The 25,274-nt window shown below is 39.9% G+C and overlaps 1 protein-coding gene across 2 annotated transcripts in view; it reads right to left on the reverse strand.

The window, feature by feature from the left end:
* The window catches only part of NOL8 (nucleolar protein 8), a 43,292-nt gene that overhangs the window by 17,242 nt on the left and 776 nt on the right, over window positions 1-25,274 (reverse strand). For both annotated transcript variants that reach the window (XM_066257453.1, XM_066257452.1), the window contains exons 2-12: window positions 24,644-24,858; window positions 23,650-23,712; window positions 21,848-21,926; window positions 20,334-20,469; window positions 16,060-16,130; window positions 11,956-13,789; window positions 10,562-10,675; window positions 9,407-9,529; window positions 9,057-9,147; window positions 5,118-5,256; window positions 3,583-3,660 (exon numbers count right to left, since the gene is read on the reverse strand). In XM_066257453.1, coding sequence (XP_066113550.1) covers window positions 3,583-3,660; window positions 5,118-5,256; window positions 9,057-9,147; window positions 9,407-9,529; window positions 10,562-10,675; window positions 11,956-13,789; window positions 16,060-16,130; window positions 20,334-20,469; window positions 21,848-21,926; window positions 23,650-23,712; window positions 24,644-24,782 — 2,867 coding nt within the window. In that variant the 5' untranslated portion in view covers window positions 24,783-24,858. The remainder of the gene's footprint in view (window positions 1-3,582; window positions 3,661-5,117; window positions 5,257-9,056; window positions 9,148-9,406; window positions 9,530-10,561; window positions 10,676-11,955; window positions 13,790-16,059; window positions 16,131-20,333; window positions 20,470-21,847; window positions 21,927-23,649; window positions 23,713-24,643; window positions 24,859-25,274) is intronic.

Consider the following 25,274-nt stretch of genomic DNA (forward strand, 5'->3'; position numbering starts at 1 on the left):
ATCTTTAACAAAGTCACTGATAATTTGATGGGGAGTTTAAGTGCCATCTCTTAAAGGGAGTATTGTGGAATTTGTAGACATGTGTATTTAAAACTACCACAATCTACCCTCTGACCAGATATTTTTTATTTGTTATTATTGTTTTGTTTTGGAGAAGCAGGGAGAGAGAGAGAGACAGGAACATCAAGCTGTTCCTGTATGTGCCCTGACTGGGGAATCAAACCGACAACCTTTGTGCTCTGGAACGATGTTCCCACCAACCGAGCTATCCAGCCAGGCCTTAATTTTTAATAATTTTTAGAGAGACAGAGAGGGAGAGAGATGAGAAGGGGAAGAGAAAGATCATGCATTTTTCGTTGCGTCACATGTGTTCTCTGACCAGGTATCAGACCTGCAACCTTGCTGTTTTGGGATGATGCTTTTAACCAACTGAGCTAACCGGCCAGAGCCCACAAATTGTTTCTATTCAGAATATTTTCACTCTCTCTCCAGACTCCCCTGAAGTCCCAGCTCTTTACAGTGTGAGTTCAAAGTCCAGGATGTCATCCTCCAAATCAGATCTAGGTACAGAGGAGACTTCTGTTTTCTGGTGGGTTTTTTTTTTTGCCAGACAGGGAGGAGTCAGACAGAGAGACGATAGAGACAGACAGGAAGGGAGAGAGATGAGAAGCATCAATTCTTCGTTGAGGCACCTCAGTTGTTGTTCACTGATTGCCTTCTCATATGTGCCTTGATCGGGGGCTACAGCAGAGTGAGTGACCCTTGCTCAAGCCTGTGACCTTGGGCTTCAAGCTAGAGATCTTTGGGCTCAAGCCAACAACCATGGGGTCATGTCTAAGATCCTATGCTCAAGCCAGTGAGCCTGCGCTCAAGTTGGTGACCTCAGGGTTTCGAACCAGGGTCCTCCGCTTCCCAGTCTGACAGTCTATCCACTGCGCCACTGCTTCATCAGGCTCTGTTGTGGAGTACAGCACCTTGAGTGCAGCCTTTTTGATAGAAGACATGTGGTGGTGGGACAAGCTTAAACTAACCAGTGTAAGCACTACTTCTCAACCAGAGAAAAAAGTAGGCACAGAGGACTCACTGGTCCATAAGTGCTCTGAAATCTAGACAGCCAGATGTTGCAAGATCTTTTTTTTTTTTTAATGTTCTCTGTTAAGACTATACTTTCAGGGATCATTTCTATAGTTTGTTAAATGTTCTCTGTTGCCTTTTTCTTTTGTCTTTATTTTTTCTACTTTTTTTAATCTTTTATTTTTATTGAATCCAGAGAGAGGAAGGGGGGTAAGGGGGAGACAGAAGCACCAATCTGTTTCTGTATGTGCCCCGGCCAAGGACTGAACCAGCCACCTCTGCATTGCAGGACAATGCTCCAGCCAGGCGAGCCAGCCAGCCAGGGTGCAAGATCTTTTATTAGAATTAAGGGCTTAAGCCCCTGCTAGGTAGCTCAGTTGGTTAGTGTCATCCCAATGCAGATTTGATCTCCAGTCAGGGCACATACGAGAATCAACCAATGCATGCATAAGTAACAATGAAACCAATGTTTCTCTTTCTCCTTCTCTCTCTCCTTCCTTTCATCTCTCCCTCTCTAAAATCAATTTTTTTAAAAAAAGAAAGAAAACTAAGGAGCTGAGAATAATTTTCCATAGTTTTTGACTCTGACTTTTGGGTTGTCCTTCTTTTTCCATGAACAGCAGCATATGTTTGCAGCTGAGTACCTTAGCCTGCTTTGTGCTTGTAAAAATAGGGGAGTCAGAAAGCCTCTTCATTGTGAGATGTCTTTCTACTTACCATTCCAAGCTATGAGTGTTTCTGTTAATATAATCTTCTTAAAATATTTGTGAGTCTCCTGTGAATAATCATGGAGTTCATTCCATTAGGCAAAAGCCACACCAGAAATCATTTGGAAGTCAGCCATTTTTTACTGTGGACTTCTGTTGAGACTGCTGAGAGACACCATCTTCTTACAAGCCTTACTATGTGAACAATTAAAGTTTCTGAGCCTCAGACTCAAGCCTCAGACAACATTCTCACTGCAACCTCTTGAAAAGTTCTGGTCAGAACTACCTAAAAAAGTTGCTCCCAAATTCTAGATTCAGAGAGACTTTGAGATAATATATGTTGGTGGTTTTAAGGTGATAATTTTTGGATAATTTGTCATGCAGCAATAGATAATAAATACACCTTAGATGTAAATAAAAACTAATATAGTATACAAAACATCCCTCATTTATGCACTAATGTGGAATATTTTAAATTACATACAAAAACTATCAATGTGGATTACCTTAAATAACATAAAAAAATATATTGCAGGAATATTTATGTTAGTTTTATTTTGGTCTGATATGTGATACTTTTTAAAAAAAAACTTTAATTTTAGATTTACAAAAATGTTGCAAATAAAGTACAGCATTCCCAAATAATCTTCACCTAGTTTCCTCTCATGGTAGCACCTTGTATAACTATGATACAATTATCAAAACTAAGTAACTAACATTGTTACATTACTACTGACTATATTCAAACTTTCAACAGTTTCCCCACAAATGTCCCAGGACCTGATTCAGGATCTACATGCCTTTAGTTACTGTAACAGTAGAAAAGTTAAGATTTTTTTAAAAAAGATTTTTAAGATTTATTCACTTGAGAGAGAGAGAGAGAGAGAGAGAGAGAAGGGGTGAGGAGCAGGAAGCATCAACTCCCATACGTGCCTTGAGAGGCAAGCCCTGGGTTTTGAAACAATAACCTCAGTATTCCAGGTTGATGCTATATCCATTGCACCACCACAGTTCAGGCAAAGTGAAAGAATTAAGCTAGGTAAAGTTACTGTTTGCTTCATAGATCTGATACAGTTTTCTAACTGATAGCATATCTATAGAAAATAAGACGCTCCTACCACACTAGAGTAGTGGATTGAATGGCTGCCTCCCAAAAGATATGTGCATGCCCTGTGAATATTACCTTATTTGGAAAAAGGGTGTTTGTAGAGTCAGTGAAGGACCTTGTAACAAAGAGATTACCCAGGTTATCCAGGCAGGCCCTAAATGCAACTACAGCATCAACAGACACAGTGATGACATACATGTAGAAAAGAGGAGGAAGCCATGTGAAGATGGGAGGGAAAGCTTGAAGTAATGTAGCCACATAACAAGGAATACCATGGATTGCTGGGCAGTCACCTGAAGCTAAGAGAGAGACATGAAACAGATTTTTACCTTGAATTTTGCAAAGGAACACAGCCCTTCTGACTGATTTGATTTCAGACTCCTAGCACAATTTTTGTGGTTTTAAGCTACCAAGTTTGTGATCATCTGTTACAGCAACCATAAGAAACTAAAATATAGAGGAGGAAGCATACTAGAGTAGGAATACATACATTATCATTCACACATATCAGATTCCTTTGTCAAAGGCAGGCTCTCTCCACCACATCCATAACTCTACTCTAACCCCCGGTCTTAAACTAAATGCAGTGGAGATCAATGGATGGAATACTGGTTATTATCTACTTTTCTCATTGTCTAAATTGAGATTAATTCATATAATCATGCTGCTACTAAAAGAAGGAGCTTGATTTACCTTTCTTTTGGTGTATCATCATTCTTCTTTTCATAAGTTGCATGATCATGCCTTGTTGGATCATAGTGTATGATGTCCCTATGTAAAAAAAAAGAAACAAGACATCATTGCAAGAGAAAAATCAGAACACTAATGCAAAAAGTTAATAGCAAATTATAGTTCAACACCAGAGCCATTCCAATTTTTGAGCAAGACAAAGCTACTCAGTATCAAAGAAAATCTCATTCGAAATATTTGAAATTATCCAGTTTTGAGTTTCCTTGGATCTTTATGTTAATATTGAGTTATTTTAAACATACCAAAATATACACAGATAAAATGATACACTATTGGGATTGCATGAAATATTTCAGTAGGTAAAGTGGGGGGAAGTGAGTGAAAATGCAGAAAAGAAAACTGGTTACATACTGGTGACTGTAGAATCTGGTATACAGTGGTTGCGTTCATTACACTAGTTTATACTACATGTTTAATTTTTTAATATATTACATGTTTAATATTTTACATGTTAAAATTTTCCAAAATAAAGTTATACGTATAACATTTAAACCACTGTCCTATTGTTTCCCTACTGGAAGCAATGTTGCTATGTTATCTAAGAATATAAACACAGAAATACTGGCTCTGGATGGTTGGCTCAGTGGTAGGGCGTCAGTCTGACATGTGGATGCTCCAGGTCCGAGTCCCAGTTAGGACACACAGGAGAAACGAACATCTGCTTCTCTATCCCTCCCCCTTCCTCTTCTCTCTCTTTCTCTTTCTCTCTCATGGCCATGGCTTGATTGGTTAGAGCGCATTGGCTCCAAGTCCTGAGGACAGCTCTATGGATCCTCTGCCTCTGGTGCTAAAAATAGCCCAGTTGCGAGCATGGCCCAAGATGGGCAGAACATTGGCCCCAGACTAGAGTTGTTGGGTGGATCCCAGCTGGGCACATGGGAAGTCTGTCTATTTTCCTCCCTCTTACTTGGAAGGAAAAAGAAAAAAAAAAAAACTTTTAAGGTTAGTTTGTTGAAATCGAAACACTGGGTTAAAGGTAGGTATATATATATTTTTTTGTTTGTTTGTTTGTATTTTTCTGAAGTTGGAAATGGGGAGGCAGACAGACTCCCGTATGCGCCCCACTGGGATCCACCCGGCATGCCCACCTATCTGGGGTGCTGCTCTGTTGCATCCAGAGCCATTCTAGTGCCTGAGGCAGAGGCCACAGAGCCATCCTCAGCGCCTGGGCCAACTTTGCTCCAATGGAGCCTTGGCTGCGGGAGGGGAAGAGAGAGACAGAGAGGAAGGAGAGGGGGAGGGGTGAAGAAGCAGATGGGCGCTTCTCCTGTGTGCCCTGGCCGGGAATCGAACCCGGGACTCCTGCATGCCAGGCCGACGCTCTACCACTGGGCCAACTGGCCAGGGCCAAAGGTAGGTATATTTTTAAGATTCTGATACATACTGCTGCTACCTGCCTTGGCAAGTTTAAAATGAGTTCAAGTAGGCATTTATGCCAAAGGAAGATAAGGTGGAATGGAATAGGACGTAAATCATACTTAAATTTCTTAGCAGCTACTGGTCCTTTGCTTGTAGAATTGCTTGAGTTGCTGTGCAAAATACTCTGTACTATATTCAGGGCTTTCAACTTTTCTGCAGCCAGCTCCTCTTTCTCAGTAGTTTTCTTTTCATTTACCTCTTAGAAAGAAAAAGATAATTAGTATTCCCTTGGCAAATAAAACGTGAGAAATCTCAATCACCTAAACACATTAAGACAGAAGAAGTTAAACCTCATTTTGCTAATCTCCCTATCCCCAAGATCCTCAATGTCACAGTACCCAAAGGTTGCAAGACCAGCAAACAAAAAGTCTCATTTTTATTTGTAATTATAAAAATCAAATCTGGATTTAATAGTTACTGTTGTCAAGTATAACAGTTTTTAAGGTAAAGACTGACAAATATGTAGAGAAAGATATCAACTACAAAACTGAACTTATTCCAGATTGAGTTTATTAACATTCTAAAAATATAATATAAATTACATATAAATATCCATGTGAAAGATGGTAATTTTACTGACTCTTAATGTATATTAATAGACAACTGCTTCAGCCTTTAATGCAGCAATAAATATTGGGGGAAGAGAGCCACAGGCCTCTATGCACAGGGCATCATGGAAGTCCGTAAGCTGTTCTCAACTACTAGAAAAAGACAAATAGCAGGGATGAAAGTTAAACAGCTAGTTTGGAATACAGATCAAAATACAAAAGAAGTCTAAGCCTTGAAGACCTCTTTCAAACTTTCACAGGATATAAACCAAAAAACAGAAATTTTAACAAAACACGGATCTGAAAAAGTTCTCTTCAGAGATGCCCCCAAAGTTTCTAAGGGTTCAAAGGAGGTAGAGATCAGTGTTTTTCAACTGACACAATGATTATAGACTCTCTAATCTTCATACGACATGAGGGAGGTTAACTCTATTGCAGACTGGCACAAAATTTCTGGCGGGCCAGCACTGGTCCACAGACCGGTGGTTGAAAAAACACTGGTATAGATTAGGTACAAATGAATCAAAAAATGCTTTATAAACCAGATGGATTGTAAGGAGGAAAGATAAAATGATGGGAGGAGAGCACGGCAGGTGTAGAAAAACAAAATGAACATATATTTTGAAAAATACAAGAGTTTTACATTGCATTAGATTGAACCATATGAAACTACCAACATTCAACAACTTTTGCCTTTGAAAATGGCAATTTCAATTACAACCTAATGACCACTAGGAAGTAGAATGCAAAGGGCTCAAGGTGTTTGTACGCTGGCTGTGCTGCTTTCTTGCAAGACAGTCCTTGCAATTCACAAAAAACTGAACATCAAAGTAGGTAAGAAAAAACTCCAAAAGATAGACGTTCTACGTCTGAGTGCCTTAAGAATGGAAGTGCCATCAACAGAAACAGCTAGGTCTGGAGGAGTTGAGAGAGAAAGAAGTTAAAGTTGAGACTTGACTTTTAACACAGGCCAGGAGTACCTGTGAGAAATATCCATCAGGCACTGAGAAAAGAATGGATGGGACTCAGCACAACAGTCAAAGATGACACAAATTCGGGTATTTCTTATGTATGAGAGAAGGCTAAAGCAACAGGACTTACAGAACGTTAGGTAAAGTTTATATCTGGAGGCAAAAGGAACATTAGGAACCAAGAAAATAGGATGAAAACCAGGAAGTTATGGTATAATGAAAGCAAAGGGAAGAGAACATTTCAAGAAAGGATGGTCAACGTGACAAAAGCTACAGGCAGGAGAGGAGGGTGACGCTGGAGTAAACGCCACTACATTTGGTGAACTGGTTATTCAGTCTTGAGGGAACACATACTAAAAGAGCTGTAAAAACAGACCAAAATGGCAGAAGTTAAGAAAGTAACCTCTATATGAAGCTTCTAAATGTAGGCTATTCCCAGGGACTAGCCTGTCCATTCCTGTTTTCTTTTTTTTTTTTAAATTTTTTTAAATTTATTCATTTTAGAGAGGAGAGAAAGAGGAGAGACAGAGAGAGAGAAGGAGGGGAGGAGCTGGAAGCATCAACTCCCATATGTGCCTTGACCAGGCAAGCCCAGGGTTTTGAACCGGCGACCTCAGCATTTCCAAGTCGACGCTTTATCCACTGCGCCACCACAGGTCAGGCCCATTCCTGTTTTCAACATGGGATTCTGAGTGAAAGCTCTGAAACTTAAGTTGGTGTGGACCCTGGAGAATTTACTCTTTGAACACTGGTTTCTAGAAATGCACAATACACATAATAATCATCTCAAAGAAGTAACTAAATCAGAGATGGTATATTTAACAGTCAACTGGTTCTAAATTAGTTGTAGGTTTGTTTTTTTTTAAGTTTAGAATTTAAAAGAAGGGAGTGATAACTTGAAAACTGTCAGGGAAGAAAAAATGGCTTGTTGGACCAATAAGGCCTTCCAGTGCATAAAGGAGCTAGAAGAAAGGGGAAGGATGAAGATATATGTGAGAAAGGGGCTAACTGGATGTATGAGTGGGGGGACTGAGAGGCACATTAGATGAACTCAAGATAGATAGAAAAAGAAAAGGTATAAGGAAAGAAGTCCTGAGATCACAGAGGGAAGCAGGGGGTGCACTTGAAAAGTAGAAAGTCTTGTACAGAAAGTTTAGAACCACTTCTATGAAAACTGCTAGGCCCTGGCCGGGTAGCTCAGTAGGTTAGAACATCATCCCAATTCACCAACGTTGTAGATTCAATCACTGGTCGGGGCACATACCAGAATCAATCAATGAATGCATAAATAAGTGGAACAACAAATTGATGTTTCCTTCTTTGTTTCTTCCTTCCTCTCTCTCTAAAATCAATAAAGAATAACTTAAAAAAAACCTGAATTCTTAAAAAACACTAAAGGAAGTAAAAAAGTATAGAACTTGAATGCTTCTGATAACACCATTAGTGTTAGATATACCCAAATAAGGACGAAGTCAAGTAGAATGGCATTCAACAGTACATTAGTTTTTAAATATCTGACCCAGCAAACACACAGGAGGAGAGATGAATACTCTCTTTCACAAAGCCAAGTGTGACTTCACTGTCTTCCATGGCCTCACCTGGACCTCCCAAGCTACTGTCAAATAGGGACCTTTTTCTTTAATTATTTATTTATTTTTTACAGAAACAGAGTGTGAGTCACAGAGAGGGATAGACAGGGACAGACAGACAGGAATGGAGAGAGATGAGAAGCATCAATCATCAGTTATTCATTGCGCGTTGCAACACCTTAGTTGTTCATTGATTGCTTTCTCATATGTGCCTTGACCGCGGGCCTTCAGCAGACCGAGTAACCCCTTGCTGGAGCCAGCGACCTTGGGCTCAAGTTGGTGGGCTTTTCCTCAAACCAGATGAGCCCACACTCAAGCTGGCGACCTCGGAGTCTTGAACCCGGGTCCTCTGCATCCCAGTCCGACGCTCTATCCACTGCGCCACCGCCTGGTCAGGTGGGACCTGTCTTTTTCTTTAATACTAAAGATGAGACAGAGGAAGATGGTGACTCTAGTGGATGTGAGCTATTCCTGTCTTTTCTGGAGACCTCAAGTAATTTAAAGTGTCTAAATAAATTAATATGTACAAATAAACTCAAGGAGTACTAAGTATGCTAAGCACTGGACTATAAGCTTCACAATTCAATGTCTTGGGGTGCACATTTTCTCCATGTGTTAAGCAAAAGAGCTAGACTAGATGACTTCTTAGTCATCAGATTGCTAGGACAATGAAGCATTTACATTCTTTTTTTAATTTTTATTTTATTTTTTTAAATTTATTTATTCATTATTTAGAGAAGAGAGACAGAGAGCAGGGGGGGAGGAGCAGGAAGCATCAACTGCCATATGTGCCTTGACCAGGTAAACCTAGGGATTTGAACCGGCAACCTCAGTGTTCCAGGTCGACACTTTATCCACTGTGCCACCATAGGCCAGGCAGAGGCATTTACCTTCTTGTTCCTCTTCACTGTCACTTTCTAGAAATCGAGAGTCCATGCGAAATCTTTCATCAGTGCCAAAGTGAGACTGCAAATCCATAAGCTACAAAGACAAAACATACAAAATTGAAAGCCATAGTCCCAAGAAATCACTTCTACAGAAGACCCGCCAACTGCCCCCCCCTCAAATTCCAATTAATGTTTACATGACCTCACCTACCCAGGAACCAGTCAGAATGGGTCATGGAAGATTCACTCCCAAAATAAACAGTTAAACATTGGAGTGCTTTTACCTACATTTCAGAACTATGTCAAAAAATAAGAACATGTTGTAAGTTTTAGCATTTTCCGTCTTTACTAACCTTTTTTCCAGCTCTACCCTCAAACTGAGGTTTAATTCTGAATCTTTTACTGTCATCTCCAGAATCAGATTCTTCATCATCACTGCTGTCAAATAGCTTCCCAGATGTTCTACCTAAGAACTCCTGTTACAGAAAGAAAAACAGAAATGTTTATTAAAAACTGAGGCAATCAGTGTTTCCTTCATTATGTAATCTTCCCCCTCACATTTAAGAACCAACAACTCAGATGCATCTCCCAGGAAAGTGTGTATGGTTAGAATGGAAACTCCTGATTTAGTGATATCTACTTGGCCGTTCAGGCCACTAGCACAGAGGCTCCCGATGCAGCCCAAATGGGGAAAAGGGAAAGGACAGTTGTTATAGATGTGAAACAATTTCTACAGGGTTTCACTAATATTGATGTCACTGTGCAGACGTGAAGCGAAGTTCATGTGGGAGCAAATCTCCAACAGTCCTGTCATACCTGTGGTGGTGCAATGGACAGAGTGTCGATCTGGCACCTTTAGGTCAGCGGTCTGAAACCCTGGCCTTGCCCAGTCAAGGCACATACAAGAAGCAACTGTGCACTGATGCTTCCTATTCTTCCCTCCTGCATTTCTCTTTGCTCTCTCTAAAATTAGTAAGATCTTAAAAAAAAAAGTTTCCAAGGTCCCATTATTTTGTGTGTGGTGCAGTGGGGGAGCCCCCATTATCATTGTGTGGCTCCTGGAGGCTTTTTTTTTTTTTTTTTTTTGAGAGAGAGAGGAAGGAAGGGAGAGAGTGTGAAAAGCATCAACTCTTAGTTGCTTTCACTTTAGTTGTGCATTGATTGCTTCCTGTATATGCCCTGACGAGGGCCTAGAGAGTGTCCCTGTGTTTAAGCCAGCAAACTTTGGGATCAAGCTGGCAAGTTTTTGAGATCATGTGGATGAACTGTCACTTGAGCCAGTGACCCTATGCTGACAAACCTGCATTCAGAGACTACGACCTCAGGGATTCGAACCAGTGACCTCAGCATTCTGGGTCAACACTTTATCCCCTGCACCACCACTGGTCAGGCCTCCTGGAGGATTTTATGTTGAGTCTGGCAGTTGTGTGCAGGTCTTGGTATGCAAATGGCAGAAATGGATGTGAAGAAATAGAGGAGTGCCCACAAAGACACCCTGAACTTCTTACTTTTACTGGTTTCTCTACCAGATGGCTTTGTTCCCAAGTGGATGTCTCCTCTGTCTCACTTTCACTGTCAGATCCAAAGATGATGTGCGTTGGCTTGTTCTCTGGATGCCCATCCTAGAGCATTCATCAAAGGCATTACATCTTAATCTCCTCATTTCCACTCCCTGCTAAATCTACTTCCCATCTCCCATCTTTTTTTTTTAAATCTGGTGAATGCCTTCATTCACTTACTTTAGAGTTATGACTTCTCTCTCTCCATATCCACTTGACCACCAAGTCCCATCAGATGGACCTTCTTCCCACTGTTCCTGCCTTGGTTCCTGCCATGAGCCAGAGCTCATGACCTCCCAAAAGCTGTCCCTGGTTCTAGACCTGCCCCATTCGATGTTTTGTTCATCACAACCTGAACAATCTTTCCCAAACAAAGCTTGGCAAACTTTTCTTTAAAGGGACAGAAAGTAACTATTTTAGGCTTTCCAGTCTTGGTCCTGTATTGTTTTTTTAAAAAAAATTCTTTAAAAATGTAAAAACCATTCTTAGCTTGGAGGATGTACCAACAGACTGTGGGCAGCCTAACCTGCGAGCCGTAGTTTGGCAATCCAGTTCCAATACAGACAGAACTAATCTTCACTCCTTTGTTTCAAGCTCTTCAGTCTTTTCACAGCATTAAGAATAAAGTCCAACCCCCACAGCCTCCTCGTAACTCCTACTTTTCTCTCTAGCCTGATTTCTTGCCACCACATACCCTCTACATTTTCAGTCATACTGACTGCAAACCTTTCCTTTCACATAAATTGCTCCCTTGTCATGAAAAGCCGTTCCACCCTTTCACCTCTGCCCAGTGTACACTGATCTTCTCATTAGATTCAGCTCAGGCTGAGGAAACCCATTAACCCCATTCCCAATCAACCTGGTGCCTCCCAGGGCACATGGGCATACGTCTCTCTCAACTGCCACCTTCTGCTCTCCATACTATGAAACAATAGTTCCCTAAGGCAGAGACTGTGATTCTATAGATCTAGTACTTTCAGTGAAGGCCTAGAACTTTATAGGTACTTAAGAGTTATTGAAAGAATGAATCATTATAGTAAACCTTGACAAGATATAAATCACTTAGGAAGTGATTTATATGTTAACTATACCAGTTCTAGTTTGTAAAGGAAAACTATGAAAAAAAAATAGATAAAAACCAATCTAAAATGTTTTTCATAGTTTAATCTCACTTCCATTGGGATCTACTAAATATATTCCATGATAAAAGCTTCTAACTCAAGGACACAAAACATGAAATTGGTAGGTGCTAAGACACTGACTCATAAAGAGGCATGCCTATCTTCATGGGAAGGATGCAATTTTAGAGAGTTCTTGTTAAACCAGACTGAAAACATACTCACCAAATTTGCCAGAGCATTGTGAACCAGCTTCTTTTGCAATTCTTTTGCTTTTTGTCTTGCCTCTAAGGCTGCCAAACGCTTCTGGTTATCTTCAACATGCTTATCCTTAGTACTAACATCTGATGAACTATTAAGAGAAAATGGGAAGTCAGGTTCACTTCTTTGAGTGTCCATCCTGGAGACCTCTGGTGATTTCCCAGGGACCATGATGCTGGTCAGATCAGGCCTCTTTTCAGAGCCCTCTCCTGTCTTTGTGGTCATGTGGCAACAGTCTTCATCAAAGCCTCTCGTGGAAGTGTCTGCACCAAGCCTTACAGATTCCTTATCTTTTAATGTCAACAGACTAGAAATAGGATTCCTACTTCCCTTTTCTGAACTGCTAGGGGACACTATTTTGTGATTCTGGCTCTTATCTCTCTTTTGAGGATGAACAAGGTTTGGGTCATCTGCTTTCTTTGCATGTTGCGAAGGAGTCAGTTTGCTTGATGAACCATTAGTATATGGTAAGCCCTTTTCCATGGCCATGCTGGTAGGTTCAAGTTTCAAGGAATTCTGATTTTTATTAATATTGCAAGAAGCAACATTCTCTTTCAAGGCCTTTTTCACGGATTCCTTCCCATAGAGATAGCCTACTCCTTTGAATGCCTGGAATTTTGGCTTTAAGTTGTTTTCCTTTGGTTTCTGTTTTCCAGGGATGTTCTCTTCTTCTAAAAGGGAAGCCAGAATCTCATCAGGATAAATACACTGTCGACCTCTGTGGAGGCCATCAGAAATCCTGTGGCTCTTGGAGGCTCTGTCATACTTGGAGGTGGTTTCATTATCTCCTTTTGGAGCCTCCAGGTTACTGCCAGCCAACTGTCCCAAATCAGCTAAAGTCAGAGACACATGAAGACAGTTTTTCATCATGGCATTATACTCCTCATCCTCAGACGTGGCTGATTCTGACACAGAATCAGCATCCTCACTGTCCATGGACTTGGATAGAGGTGTACAAATAAGTTGCTTAGCTTTATGATTGATGGCTAGTTCTGCATTGTTTTTTCTTTTTTGTACTTTAATACAATGACCAGAAAGCTCAGAGTTTTTTCTGTTTTTCAAAGTTTTCTTGTATATAGACTTTTCCATTTGTGAAAATTCTGTACTATTTTTTACCTCACCCAAATTTTTTTTCATCGCAATATCATGTCTATCTCCTAAATCATAGTTGCAATCATTTCCGACATCATCTTCACTATCAAAGCAAGAGACATTATTTTTGATGCCTAAACCTGTTAAAGAATTAAGTTTGTGAGCATCTGATTTGAAATCATCCCTTACAACTTCAAAGGAATCATTTTCAGATTCATTTACTGAGGACCATGTACTTCTCTCTAAGTTTTCCTCTTTTGAGATCATTAGTCTTAATTCATCTTCAGAATTGTTATCATCATCAGACATGCTATTTTTGCTGCTAGTATTTTCCAAACCAGAAGTCTGAAAAAATCTGCTTCTAAGTTTCTGACAATGAGAATCAGGTACATGAGGCGACTTAGGAGTAATGGCATTAGGTGTTTCTTGTGCAGTCAGTTGCTGTGTTAAGTGTGGACTCTCTAGTATTTCACTACTGGGTCTTGGTCTCAAAGCCAGAGACTCAGTGGCACTCTCTTCCTTCTGCACTTTTATTATCTTCTTGGAAGGGCTGTAAAGATCAGAAAAATTTCCTCGCCGTTTCTTACTCATAGGATCATTCCCTCCTTCAGATTCCCAAGTGAGACTGGCTATAGGGATGGCATCTGTGAAATCGTCACCTATTTTTTTTAAGTTGTGGCAGTATTTTGATGGATCATACTTTATAATGTTTCCAAAAGTCAAGGAACAAAACAAAAGCACTAGGTTTTGGAAAGCCTGTCAATCTGGTGAAGAAAAAGGACTAGTTTAATGTTTTCCTATTTCCTACCCAACAAAATGAGGGCATCACTAGGTGACCTGAACATTCTATCCAGAGTGAAAACAAAACGCCATCAATATTGACTGGCAGAAATTATTTGGCAGTTAAAACCAAAGCCCTACCTATCAGCAGCATATCAATCATTTTTTTTCTTTTTTTTTCAGAGACAGTGTAAGAGAGAGGGACAGACAGGCAGGAACAGAGAGAGAGATGAGACGCATCAATCATCAGTTTTTTGTTGTGACACCTTAGTTGTTCATCGATTGCTTTCTCATATGTGGTTTGACCACAGGCCTTCAGCAGACCGAGTAACACCTTCCTCAAGCCAGTGACCTTGGGTCCAAGCTGATGAGCTTTGCTCAAACCAGATGAGCCTGCGCTCAAGCTGACGACCTCAGGGTCTCAAACCTGGGTCCTCTGCATTCCAGTCTGACGCTCTATCCACTGTGCCACTGCCTGGTCAGGCAGCATATCAATCTTGTACATAGACTTTAAAACAAACTAAATCAGATTATATTCTAGATATAGAGGCCCAAAGACTGTTTTCTGTAAATCCAAGAAATCCATCCACTAGGCTGATGCCATAGAGTAGAGTATAGAGGGGGCATCCAAAGGGGCACAGCTTCATGCCGCATGTCCTCCGGTCTCAAATCTTTTTGGCATTTCTGCCTTCTCAATCCTGGCCTACCCTAGCTGAATAACCTCCATTTATATCTACTTCCTCTCTCAGGGCATTTTGTAGGTCTTTATTAGAAAGCTAATACTTCTTTACCAGGGTGTTTTTGTTGCTAACATTAACCAGAAAGATTCTAGTTAATGTCAATGTGCTGTGATGACAGTTGGTATTTGCTGATTTCCTGAAACATATAAATAGGCAATAATAAACTGCTTTAATAATAAACCCTGAAGATTCTTTGTTCATTTTAGTAACCTCTGAATACTTGCCAAACATGTCCCGTCTTTCAAAAAGTGTCTCTAATTTCTGTTTCACACTTCCCTTCAAATTCCCCTTCCTTGCTGTTAGTGGCTGCCACTGGTAGAAGGTAAAGAGAAAAAAGGAGCCTGACCGGGTGGTAACACAGTGGATAGAGCGTCGGACTGGGATGCGGAGGACCCAGGTTTTGAGACCCAGAGGTCGCCAGTTTGAGCACAGGCTCATCTGGTTTGAGCAAAAAGCTCACCAGCTTGGACCCACGGTCGCTGGCTCAAGCAAAGGGTTACTCGGTCTGCTGAAGGCCCACAGTCAAGGCACATATGAGAAAGCAATCAATGAATAACTAAGGTGTCGCAACGAAAAACTGATGATTGATGCTTCTCATCTCTCTCTGTTCCTGCCTGTCTATCCCTGTGACTCTGTCTCTGAAAAAAAGAAAAAAGGAGTCATTCCATAATTTTAGTGCCACTGGCAGGGAGGGCAGCAGCAGCAGCTGTGGCCAAAGCTCCAGCAGCCTCAGTGGCACAGAAACCATAAGCAATGAGGACATACCTTTCCGTTTCTCTAACCTCAGGGTGGTAGTATTTACTATAAACACTGGATATATTTCACTCCCTCTGTTTGAAATACCTGAAACTGCTTCTGCTTCCCTGACACATACTTTAAGAGATAAAGGATACACAAGTAGCTCCCTCAGCTAAGAAGTTCATGACACTAGGAATACAAGGTCTCAGACAATTTGACTCTATTTCATCAGAGAACAGACACCTCAATCTGCTCATTCTGGGTTCTACACTTTCTCCACCAACCATTCTCATGCTTGCCTACATGATTCAATTTACTATTTTCCTCTTTCCTAGATTCCTATTACTTTTCTAGAAATGTGAAACCTATTACACTTCCTCCAAAGCCTTCTTTAACAATGGCTATATGTTCCCTTTGCCCTAATTTAGCTCTTTCAGCGATGGCTTTGAATCCATGTCAAAGGAGAGGAGTGGTATGTAAACTAGTAAGTGAAAAGGCTTCTTTGACAGTCATCATTTGTATCATTTATTTGTATAAAGCCTCACTATATTCTGTAATTATTCTCTTAATCGTTCCATTCACGCAGGTAGTAAGGTCTTACACATTGCCTAGAAGTTGGAAACATGAAACTGTTAAATAAACATTTAAATATTTCGTGACATAGGCAGCAAAATTCTAAAAGTAGTAAGTAAACTCTGAAAATCCAATTGCAAAGGATATTTTACATTTATGTTGATTCTTCAGATGAAGAACAGGTAAGACTCTTCCAAATTTACTCACAACCCAATTCTAAAAAAGAAAAAAATAATATATATGTCACAAATGAGTGACATTAACCACATTTCACAAATATCTTTTAAAAAAAATTGAACTCACACTCAGCCATCATTACTTTGGGTTTAGTTTTCTGATAATGAAACACAAGTTCTCAAACCAAGTGTATGAAGAATGAAAAAAGGAAAATTGGGGTAGTAATCGACCCCACATAAACCACATAGGATGTGACACAAAAAACACTAGCTGTTAGTGACACCAGCGGCAAGGCAACACGAGAGGACCTCCCCATGAAGTTATAAGTTCAACAGCCAAAATTCAATAAAAGATTCCCGCTCAACACACAAATACCTCTACGGGATCCATGCACCGAGACATTGAAGGTGGGCTTATCAGAATAAGCAGGGGAAGAGGGGCGTAGGACAGAGATAGGAGGGACAGATGCAGTCCAGTGCTTGCTGCAGACACAATGGCTGCAACGGCAGTGAAGGATGAGGGTGACACCATTACTGGACAGAATGGAGGGGTACAGGAAGCAATTGGGCCTGGATGGCCAGTACACACTGAGACTGAACCCAGGGTCACGGTTAGAGAAGTGTTGCAAAGGGTTCTACAGCTGCCAACACCACAAAAAGAAAGCAGCAGCCAGGGGAACCCCTACCCCCATTCCTGCCAGCATTAAAACCTGCACTTGGCATATCACTAAAAGACAAAACCAACTTCCAAAACCTAAATGGTCTGTACATATTATGACTTATCTCACTGGAAAGAACACAGCCTCAGACGTGTGAAGCCACTTTTCCACGCCCACCCCGTGCCCACCCATTATGGCGGAGCCTGGTAGAGGTAGTGAGACACCTGAGACAGCAGTGTGGCAGGCAGCTTTTGGTTGCAGGAGTGGTACTGGGAGGCACTGACTGGGAGACCCACAGCTTGCCATTCAGCACCATGAGAGTGGTGCCCTGAGACTGAGGGGACTGGGTCGTAAAAAGGATGCCCACCTCCCTGGAGGATATGGGGCAATTCCCATGACTGAGGAGACACCAACCCACAGAGATGAAGGAAGCCCCTGTAGTGCAAGTAAGAGAAAACAGGAACTTGTGCTTCAGAGCCACCTACTGAAAAACAAAAGACACCTTCACTTGTCAATATGCTCAACTAGTGATTTTCAACTGGTGTGCTACAAGAATTTTTAAAACATGCAATACCTGGGGCACTGACTTCTTCCCCCTTAGATTGTCAAATAAAAAATGACAACAGCCAATAAAACAGTAGCCGTCCAGTGTGAATGCCCTGCATTGATCCATAAATATACAGAGCATATAATGGAGTTGCATCTTGTTGGTCACGTCACATAATAAGAGTGCATCTAGCCTGACAAGTTGGTGGCGCAGTGGATAGAGTGTGGTTTTGGGACATTGAGGACCTAGCCTCTGAACCCCGAGGTTGCTGACTTGAGCACAGGCTCACTAGCTTGAGCCCAAAGGTCGCTGGCTTGAGCAAGGGGTCATTGGCTTGGCTAGAGCCCTCTGGTCAAGGAATGTATGAAAAGCAATCAATGAACTAAAATGATGCAACTATATGTTGATGCTTTGTATCTCTCTCCCTTCCTGTCTGTCTGTCTCTTTCTAGGTTAAAAAAAATACTACATCTGATTGGTTAATTCTTGGTACCAGAAATGCTTATATACAAGTATAGGCACCTGGTTTTTTAAACTCATTTTGGAACAAAAAGGGTAGGTAATTACTATTATTTTTGTAGATCAATGAAAATTATACCTATTTTTTTTGTCAGATTGGCAAAAAATATATTTTTTGGTGTGTTACAAAACTTTAGTCATTAGTTTACATGTGCCATGAGATAAAAAAGGTTGAAAATCGCTTCACCAAAAGATTAGAAAAAACAAACACAATATAGTTATAGGATTCAAAATCAATGAAAAAAAATTCAATTTGAATTTACAAAAGACAGAATAAAATACCTAGGAATAAACTTAACAAAAAAATTAAAGAAATTATTCATTGAAAACTACAAAACATTGGTGAAAAATATTAAAGACACAAAAATGTAAGAACATGGAAAATCTTTAACTGAAATGGCTCTATGACCTAGAGCAACATATAAACGTAATGTAACCCTCATCAAAATCCCAATGACACTTTTTCAAAGAAATAAAACAGAAAAATCAGCAACTATTTATGGAACCACAAAAGATATAAAACAGCCAGAGCAATCCTGAAACACACACACACACACACACACACACACACACACACACACCTAGAGGTACCACACTCACTGACTTCAAGTTACACTATAGAGCCACAATAATCAAAACAATATGGTACTCGCAGAAAAACAGACTCATGAGCCAATGGAACTGAGAACCCAGAAAGAAAACCACATATATATGGACAAACCATCCTTGACAAAGGAGCCAAAATCACACAGTGGAGAAAAGAAAGCCTCTTCAATAAATGATGCTGGGAAAATTGAAAAGCTGCATGCAAACAAATGAAAATAGACTGCTGTTTGTCCCCATGCACAAAAATTAATTCAAAATGGATCAAAACCTAAATATAAGACCTGAAAGTATAAATTAAACATAGTAGAGAACAGATCTTGGTTTCTAATTATTTATGGATCTTGGTCTCAAAAGATTTTATAAATTTGATCCCAAAGGCAAGGAAAGTAAAGGCAAAAATGAATGAATAGGACTACATGAAATTAAAAAGCTTCTGTATAGCAGAGAAACCATTAACAAAACAAAAGGCATCCAACCAAATGAGAGAACATATAAATATTTGCAAATATCTCTGACAAGGGGGTTCATATCCAAAATAAAAATAAACTCATACAATTGAACAATAAAAAAACAAACAATCCAATTAAAAAATGGGAGAGGCCTGACCAGGCGGTGGCGCAGTGGATAGAGCGTCGAACTGGGATGCGGAAGGACCCAGGTTCGAGACCCCGGGGTTGTCAGCTTGAGTGCGGGCTCATCTGGCTTGAGCAAAAAAAAAAAGCTCACCAGCTTGAACCCAAGGTCACTGACTCGAGTGGGGGTTTACTCATAGTCTGCTGAAGGCCCGCGGTCAAGGCACATATGAGAAAGCAATCAATGAACAACTAAGGTGTCACAACAAAAAATTGATGATTGATGCTTCTCATCTTTCTCCGTTCCTGTCTGTCCCTATCTATCCCTCTATCTGACTCTCTCTCTGTCCCTATAAAAAGAAAAACATAAAAAATGGGAGAGGACCTGGACAGACACTTCTCCCAAGATGACATACAAATGGCCAACAGACATATGAAAAGATACTCAACTTCACTAGCTATTAGAGAAATGAAAAAGCTGCAATGAGGTACAACCCAACACCTGTTAGATTGCCTGTTCAACAAGACAGGTAATAACAAGTGTTGGAAAGGTTGTGGAGAAAAAGAAACCCTCATTCACTGCTGGTGGGAGTGTAAACTAATATAGCCACAATGGAAAACAGTGTGGAGGTTCCTTAAAACATTAGGAATAGAGCTACCTTATGACCTTGCAATCCATCTTCTGGGCATCTACCCAAACAATTTGAAAACACATTTCAATAAAGATATATGTACCCCTATGTTCACTGCAGCATTCTTCACGTTAGCCAAGACATGGAAACAACCTAAGCATTCTTCAACCGATGAGTAGATAAAGGTATGGTATACAACGGAATATTGCTCAGCCATAAGAAAGAATAAAAATATGTATGGCCATTAGGGCCAACATGGATTTATCTTGAGAGTATTATGCTAAGCGAAACAAGAAGCTAAAAGTCAAGAACTGTACAACTTCACTTACATACGAAACAAAGAAGGAAAGCAACAAACAAGCAAAAGAAACTCAAAGACACAGCCAACAGTATGCAGGTTATTAGAGGGGGAAAATGGTGAGGGAGGATTATGAGGGTAAAGGGGGTCAAATATATGGTGATGGAGGAAAATCAGACTTTGGGTGGTGGGCACACAATGCAATTTACAAATAATGGAGTCCTGTCTCCACTTGTTTTGAGTTGTCTCTATATAATGGAGGACTACGCTTATCCAAGAGTTGTAAATGCAGTTTGAAAACCATAAAGCACTACCTATGTTAAAAAGCAACTGCTTTAGACATGATGCCCACAGTCAGATGGTCTCGAGATTTGGTTCCTGGGCTAGTTCAGGCTACTAGAAGAGACTCACTTTGTGCCCTGGTACTTCTGTCCCTGGCACAGCTTTCAGATGGAAATCCACCACTCTAGCCTTTTCTATCAAGTTGGTATTGCCGATTGCTGATTTTTCTTTCTTCACTTTTGCTTCTTCTCTCTCTTGGGCCAATCTGAAACAGAAAATAAAAATAAAGCAGTCACACTACTAATGGTGCTTTTGTTTTATTATTATTTTTTAACACTATAATGCTGTTTAACTTTATAGTGATCCAGGGCCTTTGAATTTTCCCTTTCAACTTGAGTACTTTTCACATTTTACCCTCCTGAATCCCTTCATTCTTCCTCATTAGATAAAGGTGCATTTCAGAGCCCCAAATCTGCCAAGTGTTATTTCTACTCTTATAAGGAAGAGCACTGAGGAAAAGAATGCTAAGCGCCATCTCAACCTTCTGATTCAACCTCCTCACCTTGTTTAGGCACGAACAACTGAACTGACCCATCATTACTGCACTCTGCCTCTGGTCTGTCTCCTAACCTCCACCCTCCAGAATGACTGCCATGTGCTCCTGCGGCACAGTTGCAGGCACCTTCCAGGCAGCGGCACTGTGTTCTCACACTGCTCAGGACTAGGACTCGAATTCCTATATACAGCAGCCACTGAAGTGCTGCTGAATGAATCTCATCACTATTCCTGTTTCCAGATGTTCCCAGTTGAAGAACAAAATCAGATTTTCACCTGTCTCACCAGACCACTCCCTCAAAGCATTCCTCCTGCTTGTCATCTGCTTCAGACCTTACTTTTCCCTGATCTAGAATGATCTTATCACTGATACTGGTGGCTAGATCTGTATATTTCTAAAATGTTTCACCTTTGGGAAGTTCCCAGATTTATGTAATCTTTCCTCCCAAGGAATACCTTCAGGATCTTAAAGTACACTAACAGTTGTTAAAATGCCTTGTTCTTAATCACTTGCTTAATTATTAATCTTATGCCTCTTACATAGAAGTTTCCTATTATCTGTATCTTGGTATGACACTAGTGTTAAGTCAAAAATAACAGAGCAATTTACTAGTATCTATTAAAATTTAAATGTACATATAACTCCATGACACAGTAACTCTTCTAGATGACACAAAACCCAGGGGAAGCCTTGCAGTATCTATCTTCAAGGGTCATCTTTTATCATGAAAAGGTGGAAACAGTCTAAATGTCTATCAGTGGCCAATCATACTGTTTTCTGAAATAGTACTCAATAATCATTACTTAAAAGAGGGAAGATCTACATTACCATAAAGAATTTTGTTAAAAAAGATAGCAAGTATATATTTTTATAGCTTAAAATAGACAGATGGAGATGCTCTGTATTATCTTTTTTTGGTGGAGTCTGGGATTGTGATGAGTCACACTTGAGAGGCATTTTAGCTCTGCTTGAATTTGCAGATGTTTGAATTTGCTAGTACTGTAATAAACAAATCAATTAAATGAATAGATGAAAACATTTACAAAATAAAAAAATACTGTTTAAATTCACCTAGAGCAAATCTTACCTGTGCAGAAAACTTTCTTTTGCTAATTGAATTTGCAGAGTTCCACCTTTCCATTTAGTTTTATTTAAAACAGACATACCTATAAAGTAAAGAATTATTACCCAATTACATGACAATGCAAAAATATATTTCAGAATGTGATTTTTTCTAAGTATTTAGTACCAAAAAAGTAGACTTGTTCATCTCAAAGATACAAAGAAGACAAAATAAGGAATTTGAGACCTGGAGTGAGAAGGCTTAGACCTTGGTCTCACCTTGACCCTTAACATTGGAGCCCTTTTATTCCCTACCTCCCAGTGTGACTGGAAGATATGAATGAGGCCAACATATAAACTATGAAGAAAATTTGTCATTTGTTTATAAAGTAACATCAGAAAACTTTGGTGAATGACTGATATTTAACATTTCATTATTTCCCACACTAAAAACTATAAAATGTTAATGTAATTTTCCTACAGGAACTCAGAGGACACGCTGGAATTCTGTAGCACCTCACTTTTATCTATCGCTTCATATTAGTTATTACTGTATAACATCCAAACAAATTAGCTGCAAGTGACTAAACTGTGTTTGAACTATTATGCCCTAGTAGTTCATTTTTCTCAATATTTGCTATCAGTCTCAATAATACCCACTAACAGAGAGAAGATTGTATTGATAATATTTTAAATATAAAGGTACTGATCAGTTCAATCTTTACAATATTATGAGACACACAGTATCTGTCACACACTGGATAAGCAAACGAGGGCATAGAAGTTTAAATAACTTGCCACACATCAGAATTGATGTGTTCTTTATTTGTATGTTTTTAGAGCTGATGTGTTCTTAACCACAACTTAGCAACCTCAATGAACAACAGAATTGAGGTTTTTTTAAAAAAAAATGAATTTACTGGGATGACACTGGCTAACATAACTATACAGGTTTCAGGTGCTCAATACTACAACACATCTCTGTACTTTGTATGTGTGTTCACCCCTCCAAATCATCTGTACCCATCACTATTAATCACTCCTATACTGTCATCCATCCTATCCCTGTTTTGCAAATGAAAGGCAAGGATGCTGGAACTTTTCCTATTAGCAGTACCTCTTACTTTTCAGCTTCCAAATAACTGGACTACATTACTGCATCAGTGGCAGTACGGATTATATCTACCCTTTCTGCTTCAATCAAGTCCACAGTTTGCCCTCAGATTTACTGAACTTACTGATACAATAAAGCCATGTAATGACGAGAAAACAACATCTCTGAGAAATGAACACACAGGGAAGGCGGGGTACGGCATAATATCCAGTGGGATATGTGTAACAGGCAATTTCAATGAGCGTTTTGTCTCTTGTACACACTATTTTAGAATACCCTTTTGAGCAAACCCATGAGCAATGTGCCACCACATGTCTGCTGATGCCAAATGGTATGAATCTAAACCTGCTGAGTTGTAGGATAATGGAGTTCCCTTGATCATTGCTGTTCCTCTGTCAGTGGTCAGCAAACTCATTAGTCAACAAAGCCAAATATCAACAGTACAACGATTGAAATTTCTTTTGAGAGCCAAATTTTTTAAACTTAAACTATATAAGTAGGTACATTCCTTATCAAGGTAGCACCCACAGGTGGTATTTTGTGGAAGAGCCACACTCAAGGGGCCAAAGAGCTGCATGTGGCTCACAAGCCGCGGTTTGCCAACCAGGGCTCTGGATGACTTAAAGAGCGTCTGACGAAGTTTAGATTTAGTACGAAGTTGTCGCAAGTTATGCAGTGACATAAACCAGCAAATAACATGGAAAACATCTTACATTTTTTCAGATCTGTTTCTGCTATTCTGATGTTGATATATGCAAAGACTTTCTGTGGGTTTCCTAAAAAAACAAAACAAAAAACCAGAAAAACAAGTTTATTTCAACTTTTATCCAGAGAACAATGTAAAAATAATTAATTTCTAAATTAAAAAATGAGTTCTTGAAAACTCTTTCAAAGAAAAACATTTATTTTTCACTGGACACAAAGACTGCATTTTTCTAAGTATGATTATCAGAATATTCAAAAAAATGTCGTAGTGGGTTAATTGCATGTAATTATTACATTGTTACATTATGATTATATGTCAGTGATATTCTACATAATAGGGCACTTACTGAATATTAAAATGTTAGCTCTGAAAATAAAGTTAGTTACATGTTCCATGAACCAGATATTTTAGAATTTAGAATATTTTTGATTTCAGGAACATAATTCTGGGCAAGTTCCACATCATAAATTATACCTCCACAATTCCCAGTCAGGGCATACAGGAGAAGCACCCATCTGCTTCTCCACCCCTCCCCCTCTCTTTCCTCTCTGTCTCTCTCTTCTCCTCCCGCAGCCGAAGCTCCATTGGAGCAAAGATGGCCTAGACGCTGAGGATGGCTCCATGGTCTCTGCCTCAGGCGCTAGAGTGGCTCTGGTCGTGACAGAGCGACGCCCTGGATGGGCAGAGCATCGCTCCCTGGTGGGTGTGAGAGGTGGATCCCGGTCGGGCGCATGCGGGAGTCTGTCTGACTGCCTCCCCGTTTCAGCTTCAGAAAAAAAAAAAATAAATAAATATATATATATATATATACACACACACACACACACACACACACACACCTCCACAGCAGGGGGCAGAGAACACAAGATAGTGTCCTACAATGATACACAAATCACCTTTAATTATCAGGGTTAACATTCATCTCTATGGTTCCTTTATTTTGTGGTAAGTGACCTGAGTTAGATCTGCCTGTGGCTACCCATGAAGGCCTGTAAATTTACCTTGGTCATCTTTCCGAGTGATGATCTGCACATCAGAAACTTCTCCAAACCTGCTGAACTGATTTTGTAGGTCTGCCTCAGAAATGTTCTGGCCAAGGCCACCCACGAAAAGGCGCTTTGTTTCTTTGTTAGCTTTCATAAAGGCTAGGCAGACACTCAGTGTGTTCTTGTGGAGAAAAAGCAATTTTCTATTGACAGAACAGTTCTTCTCAAACCTAAAAAACAAACAAAATAAACCCCAACTCCTACCTTGAACCTTCTATGCCAAATTGTTTGCCTGAATTTTCACTATTATAGTGTTTCCAAATTTTATCCCTGGAGATTCTGGTGAAGCCCTCCATCCACTTTCTCCATGACCCCACTGCAGAACAGCGCCTCTCTACATAGACACAGGTGTGAACAGATGCTTTCTCTCAAATAATTGCAATATTATACTTTACCCCATCTCATTTACTTACCAATTTGTTAGGCGTTTTTCTTTTTTTATGCATTTATATATTTACTTAACGTTAACAAATGCTGACAGAAATGGGATGTGGCAGGTCTATATGCTAAAGGATAAAAATAAATAAAGAAAAAAGAACACCATCCTGGTGTTCTTCCCAATCACCAGAGAAGCAAAGGATGCAGT

This window comes from Saccopteryx bilineata, chromosome 2, assembly GCF_036850765.1.
Source record: "Saccopteryx bilineata isolate mSacBil1 chromosome 2, mSacBil1_pri_phased_curated, whole genome shotgun sequence".
NCBI lineage: Eukaryota > Metazoa > Chordata > Mammalia > Chiroptera > Emballonuridae > Saccopteryx > Saccopteryx bilineata.